This window comes from Cavia porcellus, unplaced genomic scaffold (assembly GCF_034190915.1).
Source record: "Cavia porcellus strain 051 isolate PalLab524CR breed Dunkin Hartley unplaced genomic scaffold, mCavPor4.1 scaffold_2, whole genome shotgun sequence".
NCBI classification, from domain to species: Eukaryota; Metazoa; Chordata; class Mammalia; order Rodentia; family Caviidae; genus Cavia; species Cavia porcellus.
This window is the reverse complement of record NW_026947485.1, coordinates 26456132-26471373: the sequence shown is the minus strand read 5'-3', so window position 1 is coordinate 26471373 and position 15242 is coordinate 26456132. Positions and strand designations below refer to the sequence as shown.

Below are 15242 nucleotides of genomic sequence, written 5' to 3'. Positions count from 1 at the left end.
GGAAACTATAAAAGAATTTAAAACAGAAATACTATTACAAGTAAAGGAAGATATAAGAAACATAATAAAAGAAATGCTAAGCACCTCTCAGGAAGACACAGGTGGAAAAAGAGCATAGAAAAAAAGAAGGAAATCTTCACTTAAGAATATAAAAAAAATTTAGAATACATGAAACAGATTCAAAGACATTACCAGCAAATTACTCCATTGAAAGCTGGAAACTGCTTGAAACCCTAAAGACAGACTTTCAAACCTTGAAGAGGTTTGTAACTTGCAATTGCAAAAGAGCTCTTAAAAATAACAAGGAACCAGGAAGTAACAATTCAAAAGCTACAAGATGACAAGAGGGTCTATAACTTAAGAACAAAATATGTGAGTGAAGAAGCAGGGGTCAACACAAATGAAATACAAAAACTATTTACAGAAATAATTACAGAAAACTTCCCAAGCACAGGAAAAGGAAATGATATTCAGAAAAATGAGGCATACAGAACTCCAGACAGCTATAACCAAAATAGATCTACACCCAGACATATAATAATCAAGATCCCAGAAATTCAACACAAGAACAGAATATTAAAAGCTATCAGAGAAAATAAACAGATCACCTATAAAGGAAAACCCATCAGAATCATGACAGACTTCTCAACACAAACCATCAAATCAAGAAGTGTTTGGAAGAAAATAACCTCCAGCCCAGATTGATGTACCCTGCAAAACTCTCTCTCAAAATTAATGGAGAAATAAGATGCTTCCATCACAAAGAGGAACTGGGAGAGTTCATGACCACCAAACCAACCCTAAAAAAAAATAATGAAGGACATTCTAGAGAAAGAAAAAAGACCATGGTTTCAGGAAGAGGGGCAGAGGGAGTTCACTGAACAGAGCAGACAGTGGAATGAAGGGGAAAAGTAGACAGCCAGAAGCAAAAAAATAGCATGGCAGAGATGAGACAGAGAAGGTTGGCCATAATAACATATAGATGGCCTCAATACAACAATAAAGAAAAACACAGGCAGAGTGGATCAGGAGATAGGGTCCACCAAGATGCTCTATATAAGAGATATAATTAACTTGAAAAAGGGTTTATACACTGAAAGTCAAAGAGGAGAAAATAATGCTCTATGTGACAGGGAACCAGAAAAGTGGGGGTACCTTGCCCATCAGCTGCAGATTGGTTGGAAACACATGACACTTTTATACAATGCAGAACTACTCAGCTATAAGGAAGTAAAATCTTGAGGCTCTTGTAGTTAAGTGGATACAACTTGAGATTATGCTCAGGGGTAAAAAGGTTCAGAATCACTTAGGTGAATAGCCGGTTACCTCCCCAATCTAAAAACTAAAGGAGTTAGTGGGATACAAAATGTACAATGCACCCTGTAAAGGTGAAAGGGGAGGAACTGTCTAAAAAGGGAAGGCAGTAGCCATTGTTAATCTTGTATCATAATTTGAAATCCATATTGTTTTCATTGCTCTGTTTGGTTTTATTCTGTTTCAGTTTGTCTACTTGTACTAGATTTGATGGCATGGACAGCTGTTCTAAAGATAGCAGGATATGCTATAGCATTTTTTTATTTCCTATTAACTTAATTTGAAGACCTATATTGCTTTACTGTCTTGTTTTGATTGATTTTATTTGAATCTGTTTTGTTTGATCACTGTCTTGTTTTGACTGATTTTATTCAAATATTTTGTTTGACAGTATCAAGTATGAGGGTAGAGGCAACTACTTTGAAAACAGTAAGATTCACTATGATACCCATTTTAGTTTGACTATTATTTTCTTTTGAAGTCCTATAATGTCTCCAATGTTTTATTTTTATTGGTTTTGTTATGTACTGTTTTGTTCAATTTTATTACACCTGATGATATGGGCAATTCTTTTGAAGATAACAAGAGGCATTATGGTAACTATTGTTGATCACCTTGTATTTTGGTTTTAAGTCATATACTATGTCCATCCTTTTGGGGTTTTTTTTGTTTGTTTGTTTGTTTGTTTGTTTGTTTGTTTTGTCTTTTTTCCTTTTTATCGGTACTGGGGATCGAATTTACAACTGCCTGCTTGCAAGGCAGGCGCTTATGCCGCTGAGCTAAATCCCTAGCCCCTATCCTTTTGTTTTGACTGACCCATTTTGTTTTGTCTCACATGATTTTATTCTCTTCAAAATAAAAATCTATTTACAAAAATCACAGCAAAAACTTTTCCAATATAGACAAAGAATTCTACATACAGTTACGGAAAGTATATAGGAACTAAAATAGCCACAACCAGAAAAGAACTTCTCTATAATACATTCCAGTCAAAAGCCAAAATGTCCAATGCAAGGACTAAATCTTAAAAGCTGTTAGAGAAAAGCAACAAATCACTTTTAAAGGTACACTCATTGGGACTACAACAGACTTGCCAACGCAAAATTTAAAAGGCCAGGAGACTAACAATTTATAATCAGGTACCAATTATTGAAGGTAGGTTAATTTTTGGTAGCACAAGTAATTTTCATATTTAACAGTAGAAAAGGAGTTATGTCTTAATTTATAAGAATGTTAAGTCTAGTCATAGACTACAAGGATGTAAAAAAAAAAACCTAAAGGCAGTACAAAATGTATTAGGTTATGTATCAGATACTTAGCTCCGAGCTATAATCTGTCCTTTAAAGTATCTGTTTATACACATTTTTACATATGCTACTGGGATGTTTTAAAACAAAACCAACAAAGATGAAATATTTAAAAAGAACATCAAAATGTATCAAGAGGCTGAGTTAGTTCAGCAGTACAACACATACTTAGCATGCGCAAACCCTGAGGATTTGAGGGCATTGAGGGGAACTGTAACAAAAAAAAAAAAAAAAAAAAAAGAGGCTGAAGGGAACCGTAACAAAAGAAATCAAGGGCTGGGAGTATAGCTCAGTGGAACAGCACCAGCTTGGCAAGCGTAAGGTCATGAGTTCAATTCCTGGTACCAAAAAAAAAAAAAAAAAAAAAAGAAGAAATTGAAAGTAATCCTTCCCACCACTGTCCAACATTATCTCCAGAAAATAATTTTACATTTACATTAATTCACATACATCCAAGAATGTATGTTTATCATTTGGTTTTATTTACATGTTACGTACACTAGACTGAACCTTATTTCCAGAATACAGAAATCTACCTGTCTAAACCTGTTTGGGCTGCTATGACCGAGTGCCTTAGCCTAAGTAGGTCATAAATAACAAACATTTCTCACAGCTCTAGACGCTCAGAACTCTAAGATCAGACCACTAGTAGAGATGCCTAGTGAGAGTCTGTTTTGCTTTGCTGCAACCTTCTTGTTGTTTTTGCCTATAATTTGTCACATTGATAAAAGGGCAAATGAGTTCCATGGTCCTCTTTTATAAGGATGGTAGTCTAACTTACAAGGGCTCCGCCTTCATGGCCTAATTACATCTCAAAAGCCATCTCTTAATACCATTACGTTCAGGGTTAGGACTTCAATATGTGAATTCTGGATATGGACATGAATATGGATATTCAGTTCATAACAATCCCTCTCATTTAAACAAGCAGAGCCTGAAGCAAGTTCAAGAACAGGCACCCACTTATTCACTGAAGGTACCAACACTGTAGTTAAAGTATGAAAGTTAATGTCATTTTAAGTTTTACACTTAAATTTCACACTCTATTATCAGTCCCCGAAAGTTAGTATTATAAAATAAGGATTTTGTTAACTTTTCCAATACAGGGTAAAATAGTTAAGAAACTGTTCTGTGGGTTTGCATACTTGATCTACCATTAACTACATATTGATTTTCATAAACTTATCCTGGCTATACATCAATTTTCAAAAAATACAAAATAACACTAGCTATGTAAGGTTGCTATGAGGATTAAATGAATTAGCACATTCCAAGTGCTTAGTCCTTCATGTGATGATCATCGTTAGTCTCCTGTATTGCCTATTACAAATAATGTTAAAATAAATAATAATGTTAAAACAAAGGTATTGGAGAAAGGTATTTATTTTAACATTATTTGTATTCTCCAATACCTTTGTGCACTTATAAAAAATGTTCAAAGGGTAACTTCTTGACAAAACAGAGGTACCACTCATTTTTTTCTGACCTTTATAATTTCTTTTTCATGGTATGGATTTGGATTCTTTCTCCAGGATGTTGATGAGCATCACTATTTATTTTGGGTTGTTCTATTTTTCTAATTTGGGCATTCATAATTGTAAACTTCTGACTTAGGACTGCTTTGTGTCCCACAGATTCTGATACATTATACTGCCATTATCATTTGATTATAAAACTTTTAAATGTCTTCTTGTTTTCTTTTGTGATTATTCAAGACTGTATTATTTAATTTTTATGTTTGCATAACTGTGATTTCTTTTATATTGCTTTCTACTTTCACTGCATTCTGACCTCATAATACACACAAGACTATTTTCTTCTGTATTTATTTAAGTATGCTTTATGGCCTAAGTATAGCTTGTTTTGGACAGTTGTTTGTGCATAAAATGTGTATTTTGTTGTTGGTAGTGGAACACTTCACAGATATTTCTTAAATCTATTTGAAGCTGTGGTTCAATTCTGGTATTTCTTTGTTGATTTTTTTTTTGTCTTTTTTACCTATTTGTGATAGTGGAATATTAAACTACACCACTACAGTTGGGCTTACTAGATATTTTATGTCTAGTAGTATTTATTTTATAAAGTGTCTTACTGTTGGTGCATGTATATGTATAGATGTTAAATCAAAATGGATCAAAAGCCTATATATAAAAGCAGAAATACTGAAATGTGCTAAAAGAGAAAACTGATAAAACTCTTGAAAAGGCAGACAGAGATAAGGAGTTCCTGAACAAAATCTCAATTGTACAAGATTTGGATAATTTGTGATTTATGATCAACAAACAGGACATATAAAATGAGACAATATAAAACTTTAAAACTTCTATACACAAAGGAAACCAAATAAAGAGGCAACCTATAGAATGAGAAAAGTGTTAACCAGATACTCCTCACAGGGATAGTATCCAGAATATAGAACTCAAAAATACTGGATCTCCAAAAATATAAGACTTAAACAAAAAAAAAAATGGGCAATTTGAAATGAACAAATATTTCTTAAAAGAAATACAAATAGCTAATGCATGAAAAAGTGTTCAGCATCTTTGGCCATTAGAGAAATGCCAATCAAAACAACACTAAGATTCTACCTTACTCCAGTAAAGAATGGCCATTATCAAGGACTCAAAAAAAAATGTTTACAAGGACGTGAGGAAAAATAACATATGTACATTGGAAGCAAGTATATAAACTAGAACAACTACTTTGGAAATCAGTAGAAGTTCCATTTGACCTAGCCATGCTTTTAATATGCATCTTCTCAAAAGGTACTACAGTGATACATGAATAGCCATGTTTATAGAAGCACAACTCACAATAGCTGAATTATGGGAAGCAACCCTTATATCCACCAACAGATGAATAAACAAAATTTATACACAATTTATACAAAAATATGTACACAATTTATACAAAACATATACACATCTGTAGGAAAATAGATGCATCTTGCACCCATAAATCACAAAAGGCTAAGTATCACATGGTCTAATAAAAGGGGCTCTATATAAATAATTTAGAGAGCAAAATAAAAGCCATTTTAAGAAACAAGAAGTAGACTCAGTAGAAATGAAAGAATAGTGAGGCAGGAGATGGGAGTGCAGGGGGACCATAAATGATCAAGATCCAATATGTGTATGTATCAAACCCCAAAACTGACTGTAATCATTACAAACATATACTAAAAAAATTTTAATCTAAAAATTTACTGGAATAAAAACAAAGCTTTTGTTCATGAGGAGGGGAGAAGGGGTTGAAGGAAGAATATGAAACTGGGGGGAAAAATTAAGTTACATCATATACAGGAATAAATTCTCTATGACGAATGGGATCATTATGTGTATCTAAAATGTACCAATAAAATATGATCAAAAAATTTCCTGGAGGTTACTGTAGCCTTAAGTGAAAGCTTCTTACAAACCCACACATATACATGAGAATAAATTCATAACCTGGAATAAATGGAGAATTAAAATAGGAGAAAATACATACCAAAAATAAATAAATAAACTGATTTCAAATAATAATAAGAAAGTGAACTGATACATACAAACTAGAAGATATTAACAGTACACATGTAAGTCAAAAGACTCACATCAAGAATATATATAGAGGGCTGGGGATTTAGCTCAGCAGCATAAGTGCCTGCCTTGCAAGCAGGCAGTTGTGAGTTTGATCCCTGGTACCAATAAAAATGAAAAAGACAAAAAATATATATATATATAGAAACCAAGTTTGATCCCTGGTACCAATAAAAATGAAAAAGACAAAAAAAATATATATATATAGAAACCAAGCATGGTAGTTGTTATGTCTTTTATCAAATGTCCCCCAGCTAGCCATGGTGGATGCCTATAAACTCAGCACTTGAGAGCCTGAGGAGAAAGATCAATGTGAGTTTGAGGCCAGCCTAGGCTACATAGTGAGGTCAAGGCTGGCGTGAACAAAATGTCAAGACCTTTTCTCAAAAAAACAAAACAAATTTTAAAAAACACCAAAAAAGTAAAAGAAAATATCCTCCCAAAACCTCATGTCCTCAGAGGTAGGATTTTGGAAGGTTACTGGATTAGGGGTGTATGATAATCAGATTGAGGATCTGTGTTCCACTAATTAGTTTATCATGGTCATGGGTATAGATAATAGGAAGACCCCCACTGTGTGGGTGGCAACACTCAAAAGGCTTATAGCCTGGATGGGATACAAGACAGAGAGAGGCTTGCAGTTCCTGCTTGCTACTTTTTGCTTACCCTCCCAGGTTGTCCTGGCTTACAGCCAGATGACAATGGACTGAAACCTCTACAAACTGTAAACTGACAAATTTGTACTTCAAATTGTGTGTGTCCGATATTTTGTCTCTACCATGAGAAAGTAACTAAAACAGTACACACCTGTAATCCCAGCACTCTAGAAGTTCAAAGCAGAAGGATCAAAAATTTGAGCCCAGCTTGGGTAACTCAGTGATTTGGAAAGACTGTCTCAAAACAAAAAGAGGATTTAACTCTGTGTGGAGGCCTTGTATTAAATCCCCAGTGCCACCCTCCATACACACATACACATTCACATGTGTTTACGTATATATTTTATGGAATTCCAACAAATCAGTCGAGATAGCCTAATAAAAATAAGAAAAAGATAGCTGGGCATGGTGGCACATGCCTGTAATCTCAGCAATCTGGAAGGCTGAAACAAGAGGATGGTAAATTTAAGTACAGCATGATCTGACTTTAATTATATAAATAAATAAAAGGTCTGGAGATGTAGTTCAGTGTGAAGCCACTGGTTCAATCCTCAGTACCAAAAACAAAAGGAAATAATGTGAAGAGACATTTCACAAAACAAAAATATGCCTAACAAGAATATTAAGACATTCTTAACATTACACTACTCACCAGAAAAATAAAAACCACAAGACAGCACTATACACCCATCAGAATGGTTAAAATTTTCAAAAATGATAATATATTCTCTGGTGTGTGAAACCAAAAGGGTAAATAAGGACCAAAACATATAATAGATATTATGAAAGAGAAAAATGTTCAAATAGGGAGAGGCATAAGGGAGGGGGAGAAGAAAATGAAGGGGAAAAGAAAAAGAGAAGAAAAAAATGGAAACAATGCTTTTGTAAATAAGGAGGGAAAGGAGTTAAAAGGGAGGGGAATGGGAAAAAAGAATCAAGATACAGGTACCAATTCCCTATGATTAAATAGATAGACATAAAATGTACCAATAAAATTTTTTAAAACTACTTGAAACACTGTTAACCATGAACATAAGACCTGGTTAATGCTTTGCCTTCTGTTTATATTTGTTTTTATACATTTCTCTTTTGAAGTATGGCAATTTTTTACTGTCTTCTTTCAAGCTATTCAAAGAACTATTTGAGTATAAACAGGCCTATATGTGGTCTGATAATAGAGAAGTCACTTTCCTTGAGTCTCTTTATTCAACTTTATATTGCAGATATTACTACCTCAGATAATTAAATACGCAGTATGCTTAGCATTTACTTGTATGAAACAACCATTCTCTAAATGGATGCCGTTGGTGCCTTAGATTTATCCAGAAATAAAATCTAAAGTATGCTTGAAAAAAATGATAATGCAAAGGGCAGTAAAAACAGAGGAACTGGATTCTTGTTTTGTTTTTTGTGGTACTGGGGATTAAACTCAGATAATGCAAAGGGTAGTAAAAATAGAGGAACTGGATTCTTGTTTTGTTTTGTTTTTTGTGGTACTGGGGATTAAACTCACAACCTTGAGCTCACCAGGCAGGGTTTACGCCACTGAGCTAAAACCTGGGTCTAAGAACTGGATTCTTATACTGTGTTTGAGATAAAATATATGGATGCAAGTGATGAAATGGATTACCAGTGGATAGTAGGTACAAAATGGTTCAACACTTTTGCAAAAATCTTTGTCAGAATCTACTAAAATAAAACATGCCTATTATATGACTTAGCATTCTACTCCTAGATACATTAGAAAAATAAATGAATCAACACATCCAAGAGAAAGCTTATATAAGGATTTCAAAGCAATTTCACTCAAGTATCCAAAAACTGCCCATCCAAATGGGCAATACTAATCCAAATGCCCATCAAGAACACAAAAATGCTACATTTGTACAACAAAATAATATATAGCTTATAAGAAAAATCAGTCCACTAGTACACACCTCAATATGGATGAAAGTCTATTATGCTGAATAAAAAGAAGTATGATAGAAGTCAAAATGATGTTACTCTGTTGAGGCCACTAACTACAAACTAAATAAGTAGCCTGAGCTGGGTGTAGTAACGCACATCTGTAACAGCAGCACTGAGAGGCTGAGACATGAAAAGTACCACAAGTTTGAGGCCAGCTTGGACCACATACAGAGTTCAAGGCCAGCCTGAATAACAGAGTAAGATCTCAAAAAAAAAAAAAAAAAAAAAAGAGCCTGAGGAATTCTGGGGGATGATGGAACCATACTTTGATCTGAACGGTGGTTACATAAATGTGTATGTACATAACAATTCACTAAGCCATATGCTTAACATGTTAGGGGATAAACACTTAACTGTATGCAAATTACACCTCAGTTTTAAAACAGGCAAATTGTTCTCCATAAACAGGACTCTTACAGATTTTCTAATCAGTGTCAAAGGCAAAGAGTCTATTTTGTTCACAATTGCATTTACAATGATTAATACACACCTTTATTTCTGTGTTTTTGTTCATTTGTTTGTTTCGCTTGGAATATTGCAGCTTTTAACTCTTTTCCCAACTTTTATTGTGGTAAAATATAAAATTTACGGTCTTAAGTATTTTTAGGTGCACAGTTCAGGGGTACTGAACATACTCATATTATCATCACCATTATCTCATCTTTCTCTAAAGTTTTTAATACAAATTAAATTCTGTATCTATTAAACAACTCATCATTCCAATCCTCCTGCCTGTCCCTTTTGTCTCTATAATTCTGAGTAGTTTTAAGGTGTTTACCTTATATAAATGGAATCTAAGGTGTTTACCTTAGATAAAGCTATACATTTATAAGCTATACATTCCATTCTAATGGAATTCTAAGGTGTTTACCTTATGTAAATGGAATCATACTGGTGTACTCGATTTTAAATGGCCCACTTTACTTAGCATAATGTCCTCAAAACTCACCAATATTATAGGTCATATTAGAATTTCTTTCCTTTTTTTGTTAGTACATGTTAGCAGTACATAATGATTACATTCATTGTAGACAGTTGGTACATGTACTTAATACATCTTGATTCTTTTAAAGTACCCTTCCCCACCCCCGCAGAATTTCTTTCCTTTTTAAGGTCAAATATGAGGTGTGGTCCCAACATACAGTGAATGTTAAAAAATTTTTATTATAGTAAAAGACACATTGCCATTAATCCCCTTCAAAATATTTCCCCTTTCTTCCAACATACCTATCCCATCTTTCTCAACAAACTTCTCTCAATATAATACATTTTTTAAATTTAACATTCACTATATATCTTCAACTCTTGCAATATTCAGTCCATAAGTATTTCTGAATGAATAATTTTACTGTATGTGTAATTCACACAAATTCTAAAACTCTTTTACACAAATCAGAAATTTACACAAATTTCTAAAACTCTATTTCCTTTCAAATAGACCCAAAATTCAAAAACTACACAATCTATGCTAACAGGAAAACTGACATAAATTATTTCAAGAATGGGCTCACCTTCTTTGGATCAAGATTTCCAAAAACTGAATTGGCATAGGGACAAACTTTAGACAGTGAGCAACCAAGCTTCATAACGTCATTATTTCTATTAACACTCTAAAAGAAGAACAAAGTACAAGATTCAGGAAAATGCTATTTAATAGTGTGATATTATTAGTGGTACTACTATGCATGGTATAGACTGGGTTTCACTTAATTTCTAAATACACATTAGATTTAAAAGTCTTAATGTGACAAAAGGAATATAAACTATTTTGTAGATATTTTATACTAATTATATTTTAAGCAAAAAATTTTACGTAGTTAAATAAAATGTATTTATTAAAATTAATTTGACCTATTTTTTTTACTTTCTTCAATACAGCTGCTAAAAATACTTTTAAAATTACTTATGTGGGTCATCTATTTTTACTAGATTGCTAATAAGAAAATACTGGTTAAACTAATAAATCCTGCTCCTACAAAATAAGCTTAAACATATATACTATCATCAATCTGAGGCACTGGTAGTATTAATACAGAGGCAGTGGGCATAACAACATTGTGGGCAACCTTTAGAGAGAATATGTACATTAAGGAAAAATACAAAATTGCCACAAATTTTCTACCAGTACCACAATGCTACAATGTTTTCTACATTACTTAAGAATTCCTAGTTTGCTCTTCTATAATTTTCATAAATTCTCCCTTTTCACACACTGTCAACTTACCCTTACCCTCAAAAGAAGTTCCTTTTCATAGGAATTACAGAAAATGTAATTCTCTTCCCTCCCATATCATATGTATTTACAAAATCAAAAACTGATATGCAACAAAGGAATTCTCCATCTTTGGTGCTTAACTTACAATTATTTGCAGCCTGGCAATAGAAAATTAGAAAATTAGAAATGTTTAATCAGTGCTTCAAATTTTATGAGAAAAATATGTGTCAAGTTCAAATTTAAGCCATTAGAAAAAAATGACTGAATTTTCCTCTTCCAGGGACAGTATTTACAGGTGTAGCAGCTTTTTCTTCTCCCTAACTTTATTTCCTGTGCAACTCGTCATCATCTGAGGAATCTGGAACTTTCAGTTCTCTGAGTTGTCAAGAACAGTCAGAATGGTTAAGCATTTGACATATCAGCCCAAACAGCCCCTAACAGGCCCAGGTAACGAATCAGTTACCTTTTCACCAACAAGGACGAGAAAGAACAGAAATTTCTGTATTTAATGTGTACCTAAGCAAACTTCAAAGAGTCTGTGCTGTATGAGATTGTCTAAATCAACAAGGCCTATCTATGTGTTCCATGAGTTAAACTAATATGTCCATGAGTGGATCAAGCATGCTTCCCTCACCGAAGAGGAAGATGTCATTTGTGAACATGTTTAAGGCACAAACAGCAGAAAGCAAAACTGGGGGGAAAAAATCCCAGAGTTCTTTTCCTTTTTTTAATAGCAGATTTGAAAACTTCTTTCAAGAAACAATCTTCTAAAAAGTCTCTAGGTGGAGCTATAACTTCACAAATACAATAGACTTCAGCCACCTGCAATTTATGCTGCTTAGGATATTAGTAATAAATGGAGTGTAACTCTGAGTAACAATCTTGCTGATTTTCTTTTGAATTTTTAACCTAGTTTTACTATGATCATATAATTCAAGTAAAATTATATTTCTAGACATTTATCTTTTAATACTGTCTTCTGCTAACAAATTCAATAAAAATTGAGCACTAAAAATAATGACATAATTATTGTTGGGCAGTGTTTTTACAGTACAAAGGATTAAATCTGGGGGCCCAAACGGAGCTATGATCTCAGACCTTTTAGTTTTTATTTTGAAACAGGGTCTTACCAGTTGCCAAGGCTGGCCTCTGTGTATTCTCCTACCTCAGCCCTCAAATAGTACAGTCTAGTAGTATAGGCATGGTGGTATACTACTCGTACACAGCCTAGTAGTATAGGCATGCATCATTACACCTGGGTTTCCTATGTTTTTATTTTTGTTTTTGTATGTGGGTTTTGTTTTGATTTTTGCTGTTGTTAAGAAGACTGACATTAGGAAGGAGAGGGAAGACAGGAAATCAAGCAGGCTGCTATTTACCTGAGCCCAAAATGTTACTGCATCTTCTACATGACTTCCAACCACATCTTCAACTAAAATTAAATTACAATGTAAAAAAATTAGAAGTTAATATCTGAATTTTACACCCCAAAATAATTTTTAGTGTCAGTACCTTCATTGGAACATGTGTCTTCATCCTTTTGGACGATTTCTGAAAAACTAAAACAATTCAACATCTCAAATTAGGTTACAATAATCTATCCATTAACAACAACAAAAGACTAAACCATATAATGTTCAAATTCTTACAAGTACTGTTTTGCCCTAATGATGAAGTTATCAAAATTCGGACTCTACACTACATTTAAAATGACCTAAAATTTTTTCTCTGATAATTGCTTGCTTTGAGTATGCTGTAGATTGTAATTTCATCATACGCAATCTGTATTCTTAAAACTATCTTTACTCAAACTTTCACTCTGAAGATAATTCATGCATATTTTGATCACTTACATAAATCAATACTTTGAAAAAATGTGTATATATTTTTAAAAAAATAATGCCCTCTCAAGTGTTGAACTTTCACAGTGTAAACAAAGTCAAACACTACAAATGCTTGAAACTGGTATTATTTAAAAGACAGCAAGTACTATTTTTTAAGATATTCTGGTACTAACCACAATTAAAAGTGATCATCTCTTTTTTTGGTCTTTTTGAAACAGGGTCTTGCAATGCAGTTCAGGTTGGCCTTGAGCTCACTTTGCAGCCTAGGCTGGTCTCAAACTCGCAATGATCCTCCGGCCTCAGCCTCCTAAGTGCTGGGATTACAGGCATGCACCACCATGCTCAACTAAAAGTGATCAAATTTTGCCCATTCTTTCAAAAATAACTTTTAAAAAATTTTTATTAGTATATCTTCATAGTACATAATGATTATATCCATTGTGGGGAATCGATACATGTGCGTAACACATCTCAATTCTCCTATTCCACCTTCTCCTGCCAGCATCAGATTTATATAATTATAATTTATACAACTGACAGCCCAAGAAGCCAAAAACATACAAAACACATAAGACAATCACATTAAGTCAAGGTACACTTTTAGATACATTATCCATGCTGGAGTCTAATAACTTTTCTCCATTCAAAAATAACTTTTTAATTACACAAAACTATAGTATCTGTAAAATATTTCAAAAGAAACATTCACTACATTATAATTTTATTCCCTACATGCTGGAATTGTGCATTTTTCATTCATAAATGTTAAAAGAAAATAAAATAGTTTTCTAGTGTTCAGTTTCGGCTGATTTATTTCATTTTTTTAAAAAGTTGTTTTTTTCAAATCCATTTTATTTCAAAGAGAACAAAAGAAAACTAAAATTTCAAAATGGCAATCAAGGAACGATACATACATTGTGCACTGCCATCCCCAAATCATTCACCCAGAGCACAAGACATCTGCATTCAATTGTCTGAACAATACCAGCACATATCTTCTCTTCAATGAACTCGAGTAATCAGTAGTATACCTATCTTAACTTTTTACACACACACACCTACGTTGCTTCTTTCATCTCACACTAGTGAGACAACATTACACATGTGTGTGTGATTTATTTCACTTATGAGAATGGCCTCAAATTGCAAGAAAATGTTATTTATGTAAGGCATAAATCAATTATCTTGATGAGCACTGGAGTTGACCTGTTTAGCTGGCATGCTTTTCTTCTACCCTCTCCCAATACTGTTTCTGTGGCCTTGAATTTTAAGACAAATATTCTACAAAGCATTCTATATATAAAGAGCCAAAAATTTTTAACGAAACCCCTTCACAGAACTGCCTAGTAGAGGTAGACGTCAGTGCCTGCAATGCTAGGAAACAGATATGAATGAATACTTTAAAGCTTTGACAGTTTAAAAACACAACTAACACGAAAGTTTTAAAGGCTCTCTCAAATGTGAAAAGAATTAACACTACAGAGCATCGAAATGTCTTCAAAACAAGGTTTTTCATACTGATCTAAACATAGTTTTAAAATAAAACTGACAGCAGTTGTAAAACCAAGTTGGAATCTGTTGAGGGATAACATACATTTCTCTGGAAGACAGTCTTCAACAGTAAAAATAAAATGTTTGTTTTGAAATTATGCCACTTGTTCTAAAAAGTTATTTTTTAGAATGGTCTTATTTTAAAATGTGACTTGCCCAGATGATGATGAAGGAACAGATGCTGTACCCATTTTCGGCGAACGTGGATTACCAAAGGATGCGTCCAAGTCAGCACTACAAAATGAGAATTTGGAATAAATCAATACAAGGGTCTCCTTAACACTTACTTTCGCAGTTCAAATAGCACATAATTTATGGCAAGGAGAGGAAATGATTCCACCCAGCACAAGCAAGCGGGCCCCAGTCTTCACAAATCGCAAACCCACGCCATCTGCAAGTCACTTTTGCGACTTGGCACCACACACCCCCACGGACCCAGGTGCCTCTGAGCTGGGCTGGCGGCGCGAGGAGGCCGCGTGCAGGCCGCGTCCCGTGCTCAGAGTTTTAACACACCACCAGAAACTAAAATACTGTCCCTAAAGTGGCCGCTACCGCACACATGTGCCACAGGACTACTACTTACCCCACATTGTCCACCACAGACGCTCTGGAAAAGGAGCCCTGACCCCACATTGTGGACCCTCAGCCCGCCACCCCGAGCCTCGTTAGTCCTCAACTAGCCGTCGCCCACGTGCTGACGTTGACCGCGCTTGCTTCCGCGCTTCAGACCCACACTGCGCCTGCGCAAACGGCGCAGCGACGTCGTCGTCAGGGCAGGGCTGAAGACCAGGCCAAGTCACGTGGTGCCA

At 34.2% G+C, this 15242-nt stretch overlaps 1 protein-coding gene across 1 annotated transcript in view; it reads right to left on the bottom strand.

Moving 5' to 3' along the window:
• Positions 1-15147, bottom strand: part of Stk31 (serine/threonine kinase 31) — an 89219-nt gene extending 74072 nt beyond the window's left edge. Inside the window, exons 1-5 of the mRNA XM_063234589.1 lie at positions 15017-15147; positions 14590-14667; positions 12551-12597; positions 12418-12470; positions 10335-10433 (exon numbers count right to left, since the gene is read on the bottom strand). Coding sequence (XP_063090659.1) covers positions 10335-10433; positions 12418-12470; positions 12551-12597; positions 14590-14667; positions 15017-15066 — 327 coding nt within the window. The 5' untranslated portion in view covers positions 15067-15147. The remainder of the gene's footprint in view (positions 1-10334; positions 10434-12417; positions 12471-12550; positions 12598-14589; positions 14668-15016) is intronic.
• Between the last annotated feature and the right edge of the window lie 95 nt (positions 15148-15242).